This window comes from Heloderma suspectum, chromosome 3 (assembly GCF_057233095.1).
Source record: "Heloderma suspectum isolate Gila_16-S chromosome 3, 16-S_ref, whole genome shotgun sequence".
NCBI classification, from domain to species: Eukaryota; Metazoa; Chordata; class Lepidosauria; order Squamata; family Helodermatidae; genus Heloderma; species Heloderma suspectum.
This window is the reverse complement of record NC_139460.1, coordinates 94,539,551-94,562,758: the sequence shown is the minus strand read 5'-3', so window position 1 is coordinate 94,562,758 and position 23,208 is coordinate 94,539,551. Positions and strand designations below refer to the sequence as shown.

Sequence of the window (23,208 nt, the reverse complement as noted above, 5' to 3'; positions counted from 1 at the left end):
TTAAAATACAATATACAAAGTTTAAAAACCATTTACATAAAACATATCGACAATATATACAACAATATATAACTTAAACAACTTTGAACTAAAAACAATTAAAAAAAACCTCCAGTAATAAAACACAGCTTGAAACAACACTGTTTAAAACTAGGGATGTATGGATCCCCTTACCTGGGGTCCATGGGGGGGGTCCGCAGGCGGGGGGAGGCGATCCTCCCCAGCCGGCTCCACTCCGCGGGGAGTCCACAGAGCCGCTGGCCGCCTCCGGCTGTTGCCGGACTTCCGGCCACAGCCAGTCTGTGTGACGCAAATGGCGTCCGGTGTAGGGGACACCTTTTGCATTCCTGCCATTGGCCATGATTGGCTACGTAAATATTCACGTAGCCAATCATGGCCAATGTTGTTGTTCAGTCGTTCAGTCGTGTCCGACTCTTCGTGACCCCATGGACCATAGCACGCCAGGCCTTCCTGTCCTGCGCTCTCTCCCGGAGCGTGCTCAAGTTCATATTCATTGCATCCGTGATGCTATCTAGCCATCTCATCCTCTGCCGTCCCCTTCTCCTTTTGCCTTCAGTCTTTCCCAGCATCAAGGTCTTTTCCAGGGAGTTTTCTCTTCGCATTAGGTGGCCAAAATATTGGAGCTTCAGCTTCATTATCTGTCCTTCCAATGAGCACTCAGGGTTGATTTCCTTTAGGATGGACTGATTTGACCTCCTTGCAGTCCAGGGGACTCCTAAGAGTCTTCTCCGGCACCACAGTTCGAAAGCATCAATTCTTCGGCGCTCAGCCTTCCTTATAGTCCAGCTCTCACAGCCATACATTACTACTGGGAAAACCATAGCTTTGATTAGACGGACCTTTGTTGGCAAGGTGATGTCTCTGCTTCTTACTATGCTGTCTAGGTTGGCCATAGCTTTCCTCCCAAGGAGCAAGCGTCTTTTAATTTCATGGCTACAGTCACCGTCTGCGGTGATCTTGGAGCCCAAGAAAGTAAAATCTGTCACTGCTTCCATTTCTTCCCCTTCTATATGCCAGGAAGTGATAGGGCCAGATGACATGATCTTAGTTTTTTTAATGTTGAGTTTCAAACCAGCTTTTGCACTCTCCTCTTTCACCCTCAACAAGAGGCTCTTGAGATCCTCTTCGCTTTCTGCCATTAGGGTGGTATCGTCTGCATATCGGAGGTTGTTGATAATTCTCCCGGCAATCTTAATTCCGACCTGTGATTCATCCAACCCGGCATTTCTCATGATGTACTCTGCATATAAGTTAAATAAGCAGGATGACAATATGCAGCCTTGTCGTACTCCTTTCCCAATTTTGAACCAATCGGTTGTTCCATGTCTGGTTCTTACTGTTGCTTCTTGACCCTCGTACAGGTTTCTCAGGAGACGGGTAAGGTGGTCTGGTACTCCCATCACTTTCAGAATTTGCTACAGTTTCAATGGCAGGGACGCAAATGTTGTCTGCTACGCCGGATGCCATTTTGTTCTGCAGCCTGGCAGCGGATGGCTGTGGAATGAAGACAGCGACCCGGACCAGCTGCTGCCAGGTAGGTTCCATCCCGGGGGCATTTCGGAGGGGTGGCGGGGGGGTAGTCCGTTCCGCCACGGACTCCGGGGGGGGGCGGATTCCAAAAAATCCAGCCTCATTGGAGTCCATGGCGGATTTCTTCACTTAAAACTTAAAACTTAAAACAGTATACAAAAGTCAGCAGAACGAACGGGAGTTCTAAAAAGGGAAGGCCTGCCGGAATAATAGCATCTTTAATGCCTGCTTAAAGACCTTCAACGAGGTCAGCAGGCGCATTTCAGCCGGCAGGCCATTCCACAGCCAAGGGGTGGCAAAGGGAAAGGTCCTCTTGCGTGTGGCTGCCAGTCTCACATTAGGCAGCCGCAGCAGAGAGCCCTCAGAGGACCTTAGGTGGCAGACTGGGACGTAGGGGAGGAGGCGCTCCCTAAGGTATCACTATAAATATCACTATAAAGAGATAAGGGGTATCAAAAGAGAGAATTGTATGGGGAAAGGATGTAAGACAAGGTAGAGACTAGGTTTGACACAGAACAACTTTTTAAGTTTAGATTTAACTTGTTTTATCTGCAGCTTTTACTTGCTGTTTTTAATTGTGATGTTTTATTGTACTGATTTTTTAATATACATATTTTGTTTTTGAACCACCTTGGGGACCATTCTCACTAAAGAGAAATGTCCCCAAATACATTGACATCAGCAAATTGGGTGTCAGTTGCCAGGGCCAATTTTTAAGTTTCCAGTAGCTCTTTGGTGCCTGTTTGCATATTGTACACCTGGGCATGCATACACATGCTCACACAAATGGTCAGTATGTATAAATATGGTAGATTTCAGTTAAAGATTCCTTGCTTCGCTGTACAAGCCCTGCCGAATTTAACATTTCAGTTTCATTTGCCATTCCATTTCCCATCCAGAAAATATTCTCTATATTACAAATAGGCTATTTTTTAAAGATCCTTTAATCTTAATTGTCTTGTCAACAGGGGGAGCCAATTACACATCAAATAAGTGGGGGGGGAGGGAAACATTATCCAGGCAATATTTTTTCTTGTGCTTTAATTGTTTCCAGAAACCAACATCTTCCATTTGTTCCTAGCTGAAAGGGCACACTGTGCTTAAGGATGGAGCTGGCCTCTGGGGAGGCCTGACATTTTGATCACTTTTCATGCGTGTTATGACAGCAGAGTAATATTTCAAAATGGTCAATTGCTGAGAAAGCAACACTGCAGCTGTGTGCAGTACTGATTAAATAGCTACAGAGAGAGCTTTGGCTATTGGGCAGTATAGGAATGAAATAAATAAAAATAAATATAATAGTTTAGCAGTCATGTATCTCAACTGCTATTCATCACCTTCTTGAGGTGCCTTGATCACACCAATAAATAAGTGATAAAAGTGGTCCAGGATAGATTTTTTTTTTTCTAGGGATGCATGAGAGATGTGTTTCAATTCACTTTAGACCAGAATTTACCCAGTTCACAATTCCCATACTCTAACACAATCTGTAGTCAACGTCCATACATTTCCAAGCTTGCGAGGCAATTTGCAGATCAAAGAAAAATATTAGAAAAATATGCATGAAAAAATGTGTAATTTTGAAAGTTGTGCACAACCATGCTTTCAATGGGGGAAAATGTGTACTTTTCAGTGTGCACTGACATGCACATTGCTTCTTTGTTTTTTGCACAAAAATCCAAGTGGGGTGTCCCGACATCCTGCAGCAAACAGAAATGAGTGAAATGCTCATTTCTGGAATGGGACAGGTCATAAGAACACAAGAAGAGCCATGCTGGATCGACCAAGGGTCCATCTAGTCCAGCATTCTGGTCACCCGGTGGCCAACCAGCTGCTGACAGGAAACCCACAAGCAGGATATGAGTGCAACAGCACCCTCCCACCCATGTTCCCTAGTAACTGGTGTACATAGGCTTACTGCCTCTGATACAGGAGGTAGCATAGAGGCATCAGGACTAGCAGCCATTGATAGCCTTCTCCTCCATCCTCCAGCTCAGTGGAGCTTGCAGAAGGGAGATCTGCTGACCTGTCCTGTTCCAGAAATGAGTGTTTCCACTCATTTCCAGGATTACTGTCAGAAGCATTAGTTCATGTAGTGCAAATAGTGGGTCCCACAAGTGCAAGGGAGCCAGTGAGAGCACAGTGGCAGTACTGGACACTGCCTGAAGCTCACAATCTGTTCTGAACATGAGTCAGAACAAGTTTCGAAATAGAATTCAAAGATCCTCAACAAGCTTGGGTTTCGCTGATTTGCACATACAGTGCCTACTTCTTTCTCTGCTATTTGGTAAGCGAAGGAGCCAATTAAACATTTCTGTGCATACAGATCCATGTTTTGCTGAGAGACAACCATAGATGGAAGCAATGGACTGGAGTTAAAATGTTTCCCTTGTCTGTATTTTGATAACATTTAGTAGTATTTTTCTTTGAGAAATTGAAAGGAGACTAGGAATGCTCTCCAACAGTATCATTTTGGAGAGAAAAAAATAGGCCAGGCTACAGAAAGCCGCTTAAGCAGTGCACAACTAAGTCTGCACCCATATAGGAGCTGCCCTGGTTTTGTCCAGTCACAGCTCCCTGCACTGTGTTGGAAGATCCTGCCAAAATCTCTCCCAAGTTTTCAAACTGGCCTGTTGAATATTTCAGAAGTGGGGTCACAAAAGCACCTCTGAGCACAATGTGCATCCCATGCAGCTCTGTGGTTTATGTCCTAAATCAATCAGCTCTCTTCAGTCAGTCCAAAACATTAATACATCCATGCAATGCTAGAGTCCATGAACTCTGTGCCTCTAGAAGTTTTTAACTCCCTGCCTTTGGAATGAACTGGACAGGGAAATTGATCTCTTTCTCTGTGTGGCCCTTGAATGATTAATCGTTTGAAATATGTGCAGTTTACATGAAACCATGGAATCTACACAGCTTTCTGACATAATTCTTCTGCTGCATTTCAGCTTGCCAAATCTGACTAGGAGTCTAATACATCATGCATTTTCAGCCACACAGGACAACATTTCAGCATGCAATACCAGACAAGGGTCAATTTGTTCTATTTGTCAGCAGAATTGAAGAGAAAATGGAGATTCCCCTTCTGCTCCATTGCATCCTAGGGAAAAGAGGCCGTTTCAAAAACACACACAACATAAATGTTGGTCACAAAGTCAGATCAAAAGTGCATGAAACATGCACAGTGGGTGATTTTCAAATGGAGAGACAGAACGAGAGATGGGGCTCTAGTCATCTGAAAGCCTTTGCCAGCGCTTAATTTGGAACAGGGCTCAGCCTGTTGAGGAACCTGCCAATTCAACTCATTCTGTGTAGACCAGTGTCCCCCACCCTGGTGTCCTTTGGATGTGTTGGACTTCAATTCCCATCACTCCCAGCCAACAAATCCATTGTCTTGCAGGCTATGGATAATGGGAGGTGTAGTCTAAGATATCTGGAGGGCCCCAGGTTGGCGGAAGGCTGATCTAGATCAAATTCCAAAGCAGAGGAATACTGTGGATGTACACCAACTCCAAAGTCCTAAAACTGCTTGTGAGTCACATGGGGCTTTCTAGGGATAGTATCCAATGCTGCTGTGGTGCTAGCAGAAATGAACGCTAGCAAAACAGGGAGCTAGTGCCTGCTAGTGCAACTGGAAACTAGCTCAAAACTGAGAGCTTCCAGAAAGGGGCCGGTCAGCAGAAGTGGACGCCACCGACTTGTCCCATTCTGGAAGCGCTAGTTCCCAGAGTTGCACTAGCAATCATTTTGCTAGTGCAATGTGTTTAGCACAGGTAGACTGCCCAGGGTGTGTTTTGTAGTACTGCCTCCATCTAGATCTACCTTCCAGCCACCCTGAATTTGATCTTGATTTGAGAGGCGATACAACTGGGCTTCCGCACAAGCTTTCATGAAGCTTTCCCAGTTGACTGTTTCTGTTGCTCTTTTTGTTCAGAAGCCCACACTTATAGAATCATAGAATCATAGAATAGTAGGGTTGGAAGGGGCCTACAAGGCCATCGAGTCCAACCCCCTGCTCAATGCAGGAATCCAAGTCAGAGCATCCCTGATGGCTGTCCAGCCTCGTCTTGAAGGCCTCCAGTGTGGGAGAGCCCACCACCTCCCCAGGGAATTGGTTCCATTGTCGTATTGCTCTTACAGTCAGGAAGTTTTTCCTGATGTTCATCCAGAATCTGGCTTCCTGTAACTTGAGCCCATTATTCCATGTCCTGCACTCTGGGATGATCAAGAAGAGATCCTGGCCTTCCTCTCTGTGACAACCTTTCAAGTACTTGAACAGCGCTATCATATCTCCCCTCAGACTTCTCTTCTCAAGGCTAAACAGGCCCAGTTCTTTCAGTCTCTCTTCATAGGGCTTTGTTTCCAGTCCCCTGATCGTCTTTGTTGCCCTCCTCTGAACCCTCTCCAGTTTGTCTGCATCCTTCTTAAAGTGTGGTGCCCAGAACTGGACACAGTACTCCAGATGAGGCCTAACCAGTGCTGAGTAGAGGGGAACTAGTACTTCCCGGGATTTGGAAGCTATGCTTCTATTAATGCAGCCCAAAAGAGCATTGGCCTTTTTTGCAGCCACATCACATTGTTGGCTCATTTTCCGCTTGTGATTGACAACAATTCCAAGATCCTTCTCGCTTGTAGTGTGGTTGAGCCACGTATCCCCCATCTTGTAACTGTGCATTTGGTTTCTTTTTCCTAGGTGCAGAACTTGGCATTTATCCCTATTAAATGTCATTCTTTTGTTTTCTGCCCAGCACTCCAGTCTATCCAGATCACTTTGAATTTTGTTTCTGTCTTCCAAAGTATTAGCTATCCCGCCCAATTTTGTGTCATCCGCAAATGTGATCAGCATTCCCTGCACCTCCTCCTCCAAGTCATTAATAAAAATGTTGAAGAGCACTGGGCCCAGGACTGAGCCCTGCGGTACCCCACTCATTATCTCTCCCCAGTTTGAGAAGGTCCCATTGATAAGCACTCTTTGAGTCCGATTCTGTAGCCAACTGTGGATCCACCGGATCGTTGTTTCATCTAGCCCACTTTGAGCTAGTTTGCTCATCAGGAGATCATGGGGCACTTTGTCGAAAGCTTTGCTGAAGTCGAGGTATATGATGTCTACAGCATTCCCACGGTCCACAAGGGAGGTTACTTGATCAAAACATGAGATCAGATTTGTCTGGCAGGACTTGTTTTTGACAAATCCATGTTGGTTTCAAGTAATCATGGCATTGTTGTCAAGGTGCTTCCAGATGGATTCGTTTATCATCTGCTCCACAATTTTACCAGGGATTGATGTCAGACTGACTGGTCTGTAGTTCCCAGGTTCCTCCTTTTTACCCTTTTTGAAGATAGGGACAATGTTAGCCCTCCTCCAGTCATCTGGCTCTTCCCCCGTCCTCCATGATTTCTCAAAGAGAATAGACAGCGGTTCTGAGAGTTCTTCTGCCAGTTCTTTTATTACTCTAGGATGCAGTTCATCTGGCCCTGGAGATTTGAACTCATTCAAAGGAATTCGGTGTTCCTTGACCATATGCCTATCTATCTCAAGCTGCAATCCTGCCCCTTCAGCCTGTACTTCGCCTTTTCCGGGGGGGGGGGGTCATAGACCCTCTTTTGGGAGAAGACTGAGCCAAAGTAGGAATTGAGCACCTCTGCCTTTTCTTTGTCATCTGTTATCGTTTTGCCATCCTTATTTAATAGCTGAACCACCATTTCTTTCCTCTGCCTTTTACTATGCACGTAGCTGAAGAAAGCCTTTTTGTTGTTTTTAACATCCCTTGCTAACCTCAGCTCATTCTCAGCTTTAGCCCTCCTGACGCCATCCCTGCAATTCTGTGCTATCTGCCTGTACTCTTCCTTTGTTACTTGGCCTTCTTTCCACTTCCTATATGTGTCCTTTTTTATTTTCAGGTCATCCCTAAGCTTTTTGTGAAGCCACATTGGCTTCTTCTGTTGTCTTCCACCTTTTCTTCTTGTTGGAATTGTTTGTGATTGTGCCTTGAGAATTTCCTTTTTTAAAAGCTCCCACCCATCTTGGACTCCTTTTCTCGTTAGCGTCGCTTGCCATGGCACCTTACTGATAATTGTTCTGCGTTTATTAAAATCAGCTTTCCTAAAATCCAGGGTACGCGTTTGACTACACTCAGCTTTTGCTTCCCTTAGAACCAAGAACTCAAGTACAACATGGTCGCTTTCCCCCAGAGTTCCTGTAACTGCTACTTTATCCACTAAGTCATCTCTGTTGGTTAGGATCAAGTCAAGGATAGCCAATCCTCTAGTTCCTTCCTCTACTTTCTGTAGGAGGAAGATATCCGCCACACAATTCAGGAATTTCCTGGAGGGGCCATGTTTTGCAGAATTTGTCTCCCAACAAATATCGGGGAAATTGAAGTCCCCCATTACTACTACATCATGCTTCCTTGAAACATTGGCTATTTGCTTTTCAAAAGTTTCATCCTTGTCTTCTCCTTGATTGGGTGGCTGGTAGTAGACTCTGACCACCAGGTTCCTTTTATTCTTTGCTCCATTTATTTCAATCCAGATGCTCTCGATGGGGCTACCAAGCTCCTCCTCCTGTATTTCTGTGCAGAGATACATATTTTTCACATACAGTGCAACCCCACCTCCCTTTCTGTTCCTCCTGTTCTTTTTGAACAAGTTATATCCTTCAATTGCTGTATTCCAGTCATGAGAGTCATCCCACCAAGTCTCAGTTATACCTATCAGGTCATAATTTCCCTCTTGTATTAAGAGTTCAAGTTCGTTCTGTTTGTTTCCCATACTCTGGGCATTAGTATATAGACATCGAAGACCATGTGCTTCATAGTCTGGCTTTCTTCCTACATGTGTCTGAAGACTATTATTGGGTGCTATCAGAGCTGTTCTCTCCGTTGCAGTGCATGCGCCTACATCCATTGTTACCCCCAACATTACATCTCCCTTCCCCGTAGGTTTCAGTTTAAAGCCCTCCTGATGAAGTTCTTCATGCTGTGGCCAAACACATTCTTCCCATCCTTTGTGAGGTGCAACCCGTCCCTAGCCAACAGCCCATCTTCCAGGAAGTATAGCCCGTAGTCCCAGAATCCAAATCTCTCTCGTCGGCACCACCTTCGTAGCCAGTCATTCACCCGGAGTATTTTTCGTTCCCTTTCTATCCCTCTTCTAACTACTGGAAGGATGGATGAGAAAACTATCTGGGCCCCAAAGTTCTTGAGTTTCCTTCCCAAAACATCAAAGTCTGACGTGATCTCTTCGTAGCTCCGCTTGGCGGTATCATTTGTTCCCACATGGATGAGAAGAAAGGGATACCTGTCAGTGGGCTTTATGAGTGCAGACAACCTTTCAGTCACGTCTCTAATCTGTCCTCCCGGGAGACAACATACTTGGCGAGTCCACAGGTCTTCGCGACATACTTGGGTCTCGATCCCACGCAGCAAGCAGTCTCCCACTACTACCACTCTTCTCTTGTTCTTCTTGTAGGCCTGGGTTTCATCGCCTCTGTTTGACTGACCTTCAGCCTCTTGCTCACTCTCATGCAGGTTCCCCTGTGATTCTTCCTCTGCAGGCTGTCCTCCAGTCTCAGAAGTACCTGGAATTGGTTCCACAGCTCCACTGCTTCCACTGGTGCAGAGTGGCGTCTAGTTCTTCTTCTCCTAACTGTCACCCTTTTCCAAGGAGTATCCTCTTCTCCATTTTTCTTCACCTCAGCATTTCCCACTGCCTCATCTTGCTGTTGCTCTTCAAGCTTCTGGTCTTCCCTTTGCTGCTGTAGTTCCCCCATTCTGTCCAAGAACACTTCGTGTTCTCTTATTCCCCGGAGGGTCGACAGTCGCCGCTCCAGTCCACTTACTTTTTCTTCCAGCAGCGTGATCAACTTGCACTTGTTGCAGGTGTAGGCCATGTTGTTCTCAGGCAAGAAAACAAACATTGCAGACACCTTGCAGGTCACCACCACTGGAGAGTCTTGTCCTTCCATAGCTTCTTTTCCCTTTTTGTGTCTAGCTTTGTGATTGTTCTAGACTAGCCTGTGCCTGCTCCTCTACTCAGTAGAGGTTAAAAGCAGAGTCCCACTGGTGTGAAAGTGTGTGTTACAAGACAAATAAATGGGGAAAAGTTAGTTAAAAAAATAAAAAATAAAAATAATTTTAAAATGTGGGTTTTTTTATTGGGAGGTTGCACACCCTGGGAGGTTGCACACCCTGGCTGCTCGATCGTTACCTTAGGCATGCTAGATGCAAAAGCAAATGTTAAGTGCTAGACATACAAATGCCAATACTCAACACCAAAATAACCTAACCATGTCTTATAGGCAGCTCCAATTACTGTAAGTGGGGTGGCCACTGAAGAGTTCACAGGAACTACAGCTGGCAGAAAATGTGGCAGCCAGATTGACTGCAACAGGCCCTAGAGAAATCATAAGATACCAATACTAGAACAGCTGCATTGGCTCTTAGATTTCCTGGGTCCAATCCAAAGTGCAGGTTATTACCTTTAAAACTTGGCTGGGGATCTTCTTTTTTTCTGTCGAAGGCCATATTCCTTCAGAGGTAATCGGGGGGGGGGGCATGCTGCAAGTGGGTGGGACTAATTCAGGCAGGGCCAGCCCACTTCTCTCTTATTTCCTGCCCAGGGAGCTCCAGGGAGGGACAGATCACTCTTGCCAGAGGCTTTTGAAATTAGATTGAGGACCTCAAGTTATCTGCCCATGCTTTAACACCATAAATGGCTTATGCCCAGGGTACCCGACAGACCACTTTCTTCCCTACCTACTTACTCTTCTTCAGGTTGTCTTGCTGTTTAAGCTCCAAGTGAGGCAAGGTTTATCTGGGATAGGACCTTTTCCACAGTGGTATTAAAGCTTTGGAACTCTCTCCTAGGGAAAGCATAATCTATTTCCTTGTTGCTAGCCTTTGACTGCAAGTAATAACAGTGATATTTCCAAGGTCATTTGAGGACCTCTGGGCTGCTGTTTTCAGGTTTATGTTTTTCCACTACTGGCCTTTTTTCTGTTTTAGTGTTATTTGATTAATTTATGTTTTTCATATGAATTCATTTTCCACAGTTTTAGTCTGTGGCATTCTTGGCACTGATTCATACACTTTTTTTCCACCATAAGGTGATATTTGGACTGTTGGCTCTTGGAACCTCTCCTTGCAGTTGGTAAACTATGTGGTCATAGTCCCACTGTTAGGAGGCCAGCAAAGATCAAGATAAGGCTTGCTCAAGCGGTATCGGGGCAGCCTAATACACAATGATCCCATACACAAAAATTGGTTGTGTGTGGCGGATCTTTGCCTTACAGTGACCATAAAACAGAAAAACGATTGCATGGCTGAAGGCAGCCTTCCCCAGTCTGAGGCTCTCCAGATTGGACTTCAGCTCCCATCAGCCCTAGCCAGCATGGATAATGCTCGGGACTGCTGGGAGCTGTAGTACAAAACATCTGGCCCCAGTTTGGGGGAAGGCTGGCTGAAGTATTGGAGAGCTAATATTTCAGGGTTCTTTTGCAACACTGAAGACAGTTGTCACATCCCACACAAGAAAAAAGCCTGTATTTTAAAGATGCAGATCATTTCACTGTACCTCCCCACTGGGAACAGAAATGAATCAGGAGTCCCATTCACTGTCATAGATATTACTTCTCTTCTTAGGATTGGGGCGTTTGCCCTAGGTAGTACTGATATCTTATAGATATGGTATGTATGAAATAATTTCTCACTTTGTCCAGCACACTTTGTCTAACAATTCTTGCATAGTCATCTTGTCCCATTCCTCTGCATGTGGCGCCTTCCATGGAGCTTCATTAGGAATCTAAGAGAGAAAAGGAGTCACATCTCAAGAAAGAAGCCACAGACTTCCAGAACTAAAGAAGACTATACTTTTTTACATTTTTAGGAATCAACCACTCTTTTCACTGGGTCCAATACATTGGGTCCAATACTCCCACATAAGCACCATACTTTATTTCATTTCTTCATTAGAACTGGAGAGACATAATACTAATTTAAATTCTCTATAAAGTAAACAACAGAGTTCTTTTCACCCGTGACACCAATGAACTTTTTTACCTTCTAAAAAGTCCTCCACTTTGCAATTGATTACAATACCATCTGCCATTCATGCCTTCTGAGTGCATCATGCCTATCAATCTGCAGTGTTCAATGGGCTGGGATGATTTCCATTCAAAACTAAAGAAATTCTTTAGCACGTTTTAAATGCATCAGATTCGATGCTATTTTTATTGGGTTTCTATCAAAACTATTATTAACGCTGCAACCCTATGCACAATGGGTGGGGAACCTCTTTTGACCCAAGAGCCAAATTCAGCTTCAGACAAACTCTTGGGTGCTGCATTCCAGTGGTGGATGGGGCCAAAGGCAAAAGGGGCAGGGCCAAAAATACCTGCATATTTTAACTTAAAGTTCTTATTACCAGTAAGTAAGCCTTAGGAGAGGCATGGATTTGTTTGGGGCCAGTTCTTATACTACTTATAACCTAGGCATTTACTTGGAAGTATGTCCTCTAGAGTTCAATGGGGCATACTCAAAATTAACTCTGCACAGGATTGTAGCCTTAATCTTGACATTGATTCAATTCAAAGAAAGAGTCCTGACATCCAGCCACATGCCTGTTACTCTGTCAGATATTAGGCCACTTTTCCTGCTCCTGGAGCCAGTGGAAAGATCCAACCCAACCCAATAGTGCAGAAAAGGAGTTAAGGGGAAAGGGGACAAAGAGAAATTGGAGTGTGAAGGAGAGGGAAAGTCCTACATCCTGGATCAGGGTGGAAGGCTTGTGGGCACAGCTTTGCCCAGGGAAACTGAAGCCCAAATCAAAAGACTACAGTTCTGATAAACACCACCAATCTGAATCTGGCTCCTTGATTAATCTGCAGCATCTACAGGTCATACCTCCTTTCCCATTTCATCCATTGTCCTCCACAGATTGTTGTAATCCAAATAGGCAATGGGATTCCACATCGGAGGGAAAGGGCCTTTGAAGGGATAAGATTTGCCCTGCAAAGCAGAAAGAAGAACACTCAGATCCAGGGTTTACCCTGAACTGACTGAGAGTATCTTGTAACAGAGGTGAATCATTGCAGAAGATCCTTCCAGCACAGATCCTTCAAGGAAACATAAACCATGAATCTCTTAAAGTCCTTAAAAAAACCCACACACACCCCTTTCCAAGCTGATGCTAACAAGACCTTGTATTTGAGCTGTGCATGTAGAGAACTAGCCAGGGCGAGAGCAGCTTGGCTGACTTCCTGAGTGAGCAGAGGATGGCGGCTGCAGCAGTTCACCTGCAAGGGAGGAAGGAGGGCGAGGCTGATGGGGAAAGCTCTGCTACTCCTCACCTGTCTTGTTTCCGCATCACAGAGACCAGCATTGGATGGGCTTTTTATCAGACTTATATCACACTGGCTTAGAAATAGACCTGGCCCATTTCTGAGCTTGTCCAACTTTGGCTCCCCCCATAAGCCTCCAACCCCCTCCCACCCAACCTCCAGGTCCCCCAAACCTTCCCTTTAAACCACACTTAGTACTCTGGCAACCTGGGCCCCATCTACACCGGGCTTTTACTCTGGGGCGGGGGAGAGTCAAGGTCCCTCATGATAGATGACGCAGTCGCGACTTCGCAGCCGTCCGTGGTTTTTGCCTGGAAAAAGCAGAGTTCTAAGGAGTCGTTTTACTGCGATTTTGGGGGTTTGCTGTGTGTTCCCCCACGGTTGCGAGCCATCTGTTCCTTCCCCGACCTGACTTTGCATCTTACAGTGGGCATGTTGTAAGTGTGCGTAGTGCCTGTGTCACTCTGTGACGCCCCTTTGATCCCCCAACCCGTCGCAGCTGCACAGTTACAGAGGCACAGAGCAGCATTTTCATTTATTTAATCACACTTTTGCACATTTTATCAGCTTTGTATCTTCACAATGGTTGCTTTTTGACTCAGTACCCAAGGGCTGGGGGGGGCATCTTGGGGAAGGACCAACATTGCTCCGGCCACCATTTTGGAGCAATGGCTAGACATGTAGCACTCACGCTTGTGAGTGCGAACCATCGCGAGAGTCTCAGGCTGGGGAACTGACAAACTGATGGTGCGGAAATGAAGAAGCACAAAATACCCAATTTTTACCTAAAACAGGGTCAGAAAGACACAGCAGAGCCCCTCAAATATAAAATAGCCACTGAACTGTCACACCCCCACACTCATGGGACCGCACAGCTGCGCATTTCAGTATAATGTCAAAAAAAGGGCACGGCGAGTCTCTTAGGGAAGCACGCAGTACATCGTGAGTGTATCGCAGGGCATGGTGATTCAAAGCCACATTGCTGCGCAGTTGCGACGGGGTGGGGGCAAAGCAGTGCCATGTAGATGGGGCCCTGGAGAGTGAAGGAGAGAGGTTGGTCTCTCTCTTAACCTTTGTCAAGCAGCTGGTGTTATTATGCTGTGTAGATCCTGGTGGCCTTTGAGAAATGTAGTTTTCCCAAGGGTTTCTGAAAATAGCTGTGACGCTGCTGCTGTTAAGTGCAGGGGGAGAAGGGGGCTTGGGTAGGTAAGCCAGGAATCCTTCTCTAGCTTTGAATTTAATCAGAACTGGAGAAAAAAAATCAGGGTTTTATAATGCTCACCTCTGCAACTTTTTAGCCCAATGAACTTTGCTGACATCTCAATTTGTTAATTTATAACAGGTGCAGGCAACCTGGTGCCCTCCAGATATTTTGGACTACATCTCCCATCAGTCCCACCTAGCATGGCCAATAGTCAGGGATTAAAGGATTTGTACTCTGAAACGTCTGGAGGGCACCAGGTTGCCTAACCCTGGCTTAGAATATTTCAGAAATGCATATCAAGGACATAGCATTAAAAATGGGCACAATAGCTACAATCCACATAAAGCACCGTAGAAGGCTTTCAGCTGGGTTAGCTCCTTGTTTCCATCAATACAGCTAAATTGTCTTCCATTTTTGGCTTAATTGGATTGTGCATTAGACTGCTTGTGTGAAATATTCAATGTTTAATAAGCATTTGATAAAGTGTCTGGTTAAATTGGCAAATTAATTCAAATGAACTACAACATAAGCATGATAATTTGATTTAAAACATTAATAAATTGATCACAATGTGAATCACTTCTTAGGAGAGATTTTATAAGCCAAGGTTATGTCTCATTTTATTTAGTATCTTCAACAATAATCTTGGATGAAAGGTAGGCAGCATATTTATTTAAAACGTGCAGCCGTTTCACAATAGCTGTACGGCCAATGAAATATAAACACAAAGTACCCAGAGAGTCTAGAAAGACCAGCTCTGTACAGGACATGAAAAGAAGATTTTAAAACTGTAAAGTAATCAAATCTGAAGAGACTGAATTAAAAGAAAGGACAGACTTAGAAAGCAGTAAACCACAAGCCAAAATCGTGGGGCAGAGTAATGATAAACAGGATCTGTTCGTAATCAGACACAGCATTGGAAAAGGCAAACCAGACATGCTGGGATAATGTTTTCTGCTCTAATGAAGAAGAGAATTCTTGGACCACCTTACAAGAGCCATATCAGTCTGACATAATTTGTGGAATTCTTGGACCACCTTACAAGAGCCATATCAGTCTGACATAATTTGTGGAATGGAAACTGCCTTGGCTGTCCTTGTGGATAGATGATGACAAGAGACAGGCGGGGAAAGTATAGTGCTGTTGATTCCCTTGGACTCTTCAGTGGCTTTACGTAGCCTATCATGGCAAAGAACAGGGGCGCAAATGGCATAGCGGCTGCCATTTGTGTCCCTGCTCTTTGCCAGGATAGGCTACGTAAATACTTACGTAGCCTATCACGGCTGCAAGGCCGCAAATGGCGGCCGCAGCAGCCTGGCCGCAGCCGGCCAGGAGACCAGCTGCCACTGCCGGAGCCACCACCGCCACACCCGCCCCAGGTAAGTTCCGTCGTGGGGGGATTTCGCGGGGGGGCGGGAGGCGGTTCCGCCATGGATTCCGGGGGAATCAGGCCTCACTGGAATCCATGGCGGAATTCTCTGACATCCCTACTCTATGCTCTGCATCTAAGGTCCTCCTCTGGGTGCCTCCTCCAAGGGAAGCTCGGAAGGCAGCAATGAGGGAGAGGGCCTTCTCAGTGGTGGCCCCCCATCTGTGCAATGAGCTCCCCGATGAGGTCCACCTGGCACCAACACTGTTATATTTTCGGTGCCAGGTTAAGACCATCTCTTTTCTCAGGCATTTGGCAGCACATGATGAGTTTTAATTGGTCCTGGATGTGTCTTTAGTTATGACTGACAGTTCAAAGTCATTTTTAGTTATATGTTGTTTGTGTAAATTGTCCGTGTGCTTTTATGTAATTGGTTCTTAAACCTTTTATATTGTATTTAATGTTTTAACTTCTGTAAAGCGCCCAGAGAGCTTCAGCTATGGGGTGGTATAGAAATGTAAATAATAATAATAATAATAATAATAATAATAATAATAATAATAATATGTTGATGATGATATAATAACTTTTCTGTGCATATATTTACCAGTCTCAGCAGAAACTTGTGTATTTTCCTGAAAATGAATGTGCATAAAGTTCGGGAGGGGGGAGGGATATTTGAAAGTCCACGGACTCTGCACGGCCCGAGGAGGCCACTCCACAGCAGTTTCCACAGGTCAGATTCTTAGAAATCTGAGCTCATTTTAGTCCATCTTGAGTTTCTCCATCATCCTTACCAGAAACACAGCATGTGATCAGGGGCGTTGTACTGGCCACCACCATTTTGGGGGTGGCTAGCAAGGCCTACCAAAATTTGTGGACCACTGCTGAGGAAATCCAAAAAGGATGATGACACCTTAGGTCTTCTTTAACTGAAGGAGAAGAACTTCATATTTTTGCTTAAATTAGAACAGGCCTGCAAAGAGAAGCTTGAAAAAAGAAAAATGTAAGCAATTTAATCTAGTCATTTAAAATCCATTTAAGCTGTTATCCTCCTAGAGGATAGTCCAGAGGAAGCTGCCATTTATTTTTGTGGAGCAGGTCAGGAACGAGAATAAATCACAGTATTTAACTCTTATATCCATGTATCACTGTACTGCTGCCATAAAAGAAATACCATAAAATTGCACGTGTTCCAGTATAACTTACTTTCCCACTAATTAAATCTGAATAGAGCAGCAGCCTCACATATTTTATTCATGAACAAGAAGCTAGCAAATAACATTTTAATACACAGTCAGTTCCAGAACAGAAATGAAAATGAACAAGAGTCTTTCAAAGATGTAATTCAGAGGACTTAGCCAGGTAAGAATGCAGTTGGTGCATGTTGCGTTTATACAGATTTGTGGCTTCCGTGAAGTATTTTATCGGTACATAAGGGGGAGGGCGGAGGAGGGAAAATGAAAACCTTATCCTCCATTACGAAATGGAACTGACTGTGTATTAAAATGTTATTTGCTAGCTTCATTCGCTCTCTGGGAAATGGCTTGCTTCTATAGTCCCTAGACCAGCTGGAGCAGGCTCTGCTCTGCTCAGCTGGGGGGCAGGAAAACCTATCTTAAATGGAGAGAGGCTCACCTTCGTTGCTCCTTTACATGAAGCCGCCTTCGCTCTGCTGGGGTCAATGAACTTCGCCCTCTGAATCCTCCAGAGAGGCTGCAGCTGGGCTTGGCTCCTCCACAGGGATGAGGGGGCTTGGGCTATTTCTGTGCTAGCCCCTTCCCCCAGGTCTGGAGTCTGCCATTCCCCTTCATCCCCAGAGGAGTCCGAGGGAGGCATGACAACACGCCTTGTCACATCTGAGAAGGTGGGTGCATGGGCAAAACATAGTCGGCTTTTGAAAATCCCCAGGCTACCACATACCCTAGTTGCATTAATTTTAAAAATGTGTGCATGGAATTAAATTGTTTCACTTGCACCACTTATACGAGCAGTGAGATGTTCTAGGGGTGCAGCTCTTACCCACACTTCATTCCCTTGAAAGGAGATCACTGGAGGCTTATGCTGTTTTGTAGTATTTGAATTTATTTGCAGCTATACAGGTTGAGCATGGGTGGGGGCACTGCTGAAACACTCCAACAGAAAGCCAAATCGACTGCCCCAGCAACAGATCTCCAGAGAGAGCCACCCCTGCACCCCCCCAATGCTGTGGACCTGCAGAGCTCCCCCAAACTCAGCTCTCTGTGTCTCTTCCACACGAAAACTGCAGACTATCCTTTGCTCCCTTCCACAGGCACCTAGATTACATCATCCTTAGCTGGGGAGGGGCAGAGAGATCTACTTTTGCCCCACACAGAAGACTTAAGTAAGATCATTTAATAATTAGCTCTCATTTAATATTTAATATCCTAGGCTATTAACACTCCTTTTAAGAAGTCCATGTCTTTGGCCAGGTAGGTATGGACTTAAGGCAATTCACAGTGTTAGTCTAATTCACAGAAATCTGATAGAAACCCTTTAACTACATTACGGAAGGGAATGGCACAGTGGTATGTTCTGAGGGGTGATTCACGTTCATCACTTAATATCACTGTCACTTGTAGCTCAATGCATGAAATGCCTATTTTGAAAATTATTGTATTGAAGGTGATGTAAGGCAATATGGGAGTTCTGATGTGGAATTCGATAAGACATGGCTTTTTCAAAGCAACAGTGCCATGTTATGGCAGGCGTGGGGATGCCACAAAAAGCAGCATCTCCGTGTCATATTCTTCTCTCTCTCTCCTCATAATAACATGCAGTTTCATGTTACCCCCATGAAGTGATGCTCTCATGGCTTGTGTTTTTCCCCATCCCTTCCCCATATCTGTATGCTGCTGGCAGGGGGGAATGTAAACATAACCCTAAATTAGGGATGGACAGAACTGTCAACTTCCATTTCTCTCCGTTTCTAATTTTTCCAGTCTTAAGTTCAGTTTGTCCCAAACTCAGAATTTCGGGCGGGCGGGGGGCGAGTTTGTATGAAAATTTGTTCACTTTTTGTGCAGATGCATTTTCATACACAATTTTGCCTCATGTACAAATTTTCTGCAAGAAATTTTCTTAATGTAATGCATTTTTAACATTACTTTCATGAACTTACATGTTTTTGTGCACACCTTTCCCCTATGTATGTTTTTATTTTTTATTGAAGAACTGCATTGAAAAATTGGGAGAAATGCAAGTTTCAAAGGAAAACTGAGTTTTGGTTCACCTATTGCTTTGAAAGTGCGAAATTGGGTAAGTGCATATTAAAATGTGAACTGAATGAATTTCTGCCACATTCCTAGCCTAAATCCAACACAGATGGAGGGATGCGAAAGCCCATTGCTTGCCTGAAGAGTCAAGCAAAGTTAACTGTGTGTTGGATTTAGGCCTATGTCTCCATGGCCCCCTGCCAGCAGTAGACAAATATGGAGTGCTGGATGTGGGGCATGAGGCACAATGACATCTCATCACAAGGAAGCTACACAGCATGAGAAGATGTCATAGGAAAATAGGAAGCTGCTTTATACAGAGCCAGATCACTAGTTCATCTAGCTCAGTAGGTCTACACTATTTGGCAGCAGCTCTCCAGGATTTCAGACAGACCTTCTGCATAAACTGAGCTATAATCCCACCACATATCTGCCATAACCGGTATGTTGACCCTCACAAGTGCAGGTCATCACTTGACTTTGTAACCACTGTCTGATAAATATTCATGTGTGAATCATCTCTAGGGATGAAACGAGTGCCCAACATAGTTTGGGAGGCCAGCAAAATCCCCCACGCCCAGCCCCCTGGACCCCGCTCACTGAATTCCAGGGCACTGATGGACCTGGCCAATGAGTGTCCTGGAGCTCGGCAAGCAGTTGGGAATTGCTTGGACTTGTTGCCATGTGTGCCCCAATGGCAAGAGCGGCTGGGGCGTGCATGGCTCCTCCTCCACCAGGCAGGAGGAGCCTCAGCCAGCACTAGGGATGTTGTGGGTGCCCTCCTGGACACTCCCCACACTCACCCAGGCCCCGTCTGGCAAGCACCTGCCACTGGACATCCCCAGTGAGCTTCATTGTAACCTCCCTAGCACAATGATTATTTTCTAATATACAGACAATATTTTGTGGAATTGTTACTGGAAAGGAAGTCCCATATTACCAGAATGAAAGAAGCACTTCAATTAGTGTTTTAATTAACTCTGACGTGCTCATTGTCGATAAAGCAGGAAGAGGTTTTACGTGATCCACAGTAGAGAATTCAAAGATACTTGGGGCAAGTCCTTTGCTTTACTAAGGCATCACCTAATGTTACAATCAGAAAGTGTCAGAACTGGTGTTTTTCATTAGCTATTGAGCCCCTACTTAGGTTGTTTTATTGTAGATGTTCCATAATTATATCCGTTATACACTAAGATTTATAAATAGTGAATTCCTTTGTTTCTTTAGTGATTTTGATTTATTTTTATGTACGTTCTTCTTTTTGTTGCCTTTATTTTGTTAACCTTATTTCAAGATAAAATAAAAATTAATGGGGAAAAAAGAAAGTGTCCGAACTTTCCAATATTGGCTCATCAGACGAATATGCAAGATCCCACATAACCCTTAACAAATGAATGCAATGAATAATTATTATTTAAGTTATACAGATGAAAAGACAGTTTAAATATGATGAATGACATGATCAGGTCTGAACTCTGGGGTGTAAGTCCATATCTCTTGGGTGAAATTTCACTGGATTACAATGATTCAGAGTCAATGATAGGGATGTCAGAGAATTCCGCCACGGACCCCAGTTAGGCCGGATTCTTTAGAATCCAGCCCCACGGAGTCCATGGTGGAATGGCCTCCCACCCCGCAGAATCCCCCTGGGACGGACCTACCTGGTGGTGGATGCAGCGGCGGCGGATGAAGCGGCAGCTCCAGCTGCTGCCGGGCTGCTGCGGCCACAAATGGCGGCCGTCATAGCGGCTGCCATTTGCATCCCTATGCTTGCCCGTGATAGGCTACGTATATATTTATGTAGCCTATCACGGCTAAACAAGGGATGCAAATGGCGTCCCCTACACCATTTGCGTCCCCGCTTTAGCCGTGATAGGCTATGTAAATATTTACATAGCCTCTCACAGGCTAGCATAGGGACGCAAAAGGCATCCCCTACACAGGACACCATTTGCGTCCACAGCAGCCCGGCAGCGGCTGGAGGCCCCGCTGTGGATCGGCCCAGCCAGCAGTTCTGCGGACTGGCTGCGGAGCAGAGCCAGCCCGGCAGGATTCCGGGGGGGAGGAACGGATCACCTCCCCCCACCTGCGGTCCCAGCAGAGCCAGATAAGTAGAGTTTCGTACACCCCTAGTCAATGAGCAAACTACATTTTACATAGGGATGTACGAATTGTGTACCTTCAGTGCCGCTTGGCTTCTGCAGTTTGCGGCCAGTGCTCCGTTCTGCCGTTATTTGGAGAATTCCGCCATGGACTCCGTGGCGGAACAGGGCAATCCCCACCACCACCCCGCAGAATCTCCCTGGGACGGAGCCTACCTGGCGGCAGCGGCAGTTCTGGTGGCGGCTCCAGGTGGTCTTCCGGCTGCTGCCGGGCTGCAGCTGCAAATGGCGGCCGCTATGCCAGCCGCCATTTGCATCCCTGGCAAGCCGTGATAGGCTACGTAAGTATCTATGTAGCCTATCATGGCTAACGCAGGGACGCCATTTGTGTCCCTGCCTTTTGCTGTGATAGGGTACATAAATATATACGTTGCCTATCACGGCTACAGCAGGGATACACATGGCGGACACTATGGCGGCCGCCATTTGTGGCCGCAGCCCAGCAGCGGCCGGAGGTCTGGCTGCAGGTGGCCCCGGCCGGCAGCTCCGTGGAGTCGCCACGGAGCACAGCTGGCCAGGGAGGATTCCGGGGGGGGGGGATGGAGCGCCCCCCCCCCACTGCAGATGGCCCCAGCGGAACAAGGTAAGTGTTTCGTACACTCCTAGCCATTAACAAGCCCCCAGAATTCTCATCTTTTTTTTCTGCTTCAAAAATTACAAAGATAAATCCGTACCGACGACTGTAATTCCAGTGCCCAGCTGTCTCTGTAAGTCTACTTAACTTCCGTAAGAATCACTATTTTTCGTAAATATTTATGTTTGTTTTTTTAAAATTGAAATCCTCCGTCTCCGTTTACTTTCAGCCAAAACACTTCTTCTTCTTAGGGACTCCAGGACCAGCATGGTCATTTTAAAAGGTTTTTTCTTTCTTTAAAACAGCATTGCTTTAAATAGGGATGTACGAAAGTTCCGCCACGGATCACGGGGAGGATGAATGCCAGCGCATTCAGCCCCCCAAAATCGGTGGCGGAACGCCCCCTGCCCCCCGCCCCCCCCCCCGGGACGGGACTTACCTTAGGCGGATCTTCCTGGCAGTGGCGGCTCCGGCGGCGGCGGCTGCAACGGCCAGTCTTCCGACCGGCTGCCGCCGCTGCCATTTCCAGGTAAAACAAACAAACAAACAAACAAACAAACGTGATAGGCTACGTAAAGATTTACGTAGCCTATCACGGCTAGATTTTATAAAAACACCGTGATAGGCTACGTAAATGTTTACGTAGCCTATCACGGCTGACTTAAAACAAAAAACAAAAAACACGCGTACGCAAATGGTGGCGCCCATGGGCCCCGCCATTTGCATTTCTTATTTTGGCACGTCTTAGTCTACTTAAAAATTTACGTAGACTAAGACGGCAAAAATAAGGGGAACACAAATAGCGTAGACGCTACGCTATTTGCGTTCCCCTTATTTTCGCCGTCTTAGTCTACGTAAATGTTTACGTAGACTAAGATGGCGAAAATAAGGGGAACGCAAATAGCGTAGACACTACGCTATTTGCGTTCCCCTTATTTTCGCCGTCTTAGTCTACGTAAATGTTTACGTAGACTAAGACGTGCCAAAATAAGGAACACAAATGGCGGCGCCCATGGGCGCCGCCATTTGCGTACACGCGTTTTTTTGTTTTTTGTTTTACTCAGCCATGATAGGCTACATAAACATTTACATAGCCTATCACTGTGTTTTTTTAAAATCTAGCCGTGATAGGCTATGTAAATCTTTACGTAGCCTATCACGTTTTTTTGTTTGTTTGTTTGTTTTACCTGGAAATGGCGGCTCTGCAGAATCCCTGCAGAGCGGAGCCGGCCAGCCAGGATTCCAGAGGGGAGGAACGGAGCACCTCCGCCCCCCGGCCAGGATTCCGGGGGGAGGGACGAAACGCCTCCCCCCAAGCATCAGCATAATCCGCGGAAAGGTAAGCACCTTTCGTACATCCCTAGCTTTAAACAAAGAGTTTATTGCTCAGGCACACCCAAGACAGCCTTCTTTTGGGAAGCCCCTAGGAAGAGGAAGTGTTTTGGCTGAAAGTAAACGGAGACAGAGGATTTATATTTAAAAAGAATACCCACAAATAAGGCAGTCAGCACAATTCATTTTTTAAAAAAACTTACGTATTTATTATTGGAATATACTACGCTGCGTTTTTATTTATAAAAATTCCGTGACTCTTTGCGGACGATGAAAAGAAAGCCGGATGACGGCTGCCTCTGCAGGACCTCGTGGTGCCATTCCACAGAGAATTCCGTGGCACGGACTAAAGGGAATTCAATCCCATTTCAGTCCGTGGCGGAATTCTCTGACATCCCTAAATTTACATTATTTGTCTCAACCCTGTGAAATATTGGAC

The 23,208-nt window shown here is 45.6% G+C and overlaps 1 protein-coding gene across 1 annotated transcript in view; it reads right to left on the bottom strand.

The window, feature by feature from the left end:
• Positions 1–23,208, bottom strand: part of MAOB (monoamine oxidase B) — an 80,970-nt gene that overhangs the window by 27,266 nt on the left and 30,496 nt on the right. Inside the window, exons 4-5 of the mRNA XM_084843859.1 lie at positions 12,456–12,560; positions 11,264–11,355 (exon numbers count right to left, since the gene is read on the bottom strand). Of these exons, the coding sequence (XP_084699985.1) occupies positions 11,264–11,355; positions 12,456–12,560 (197 nt within the window). The remainder of the gene's footprint in view (positions 1–11,263; positions 11,356–12,455; positions 12,561–23,208) is intronic.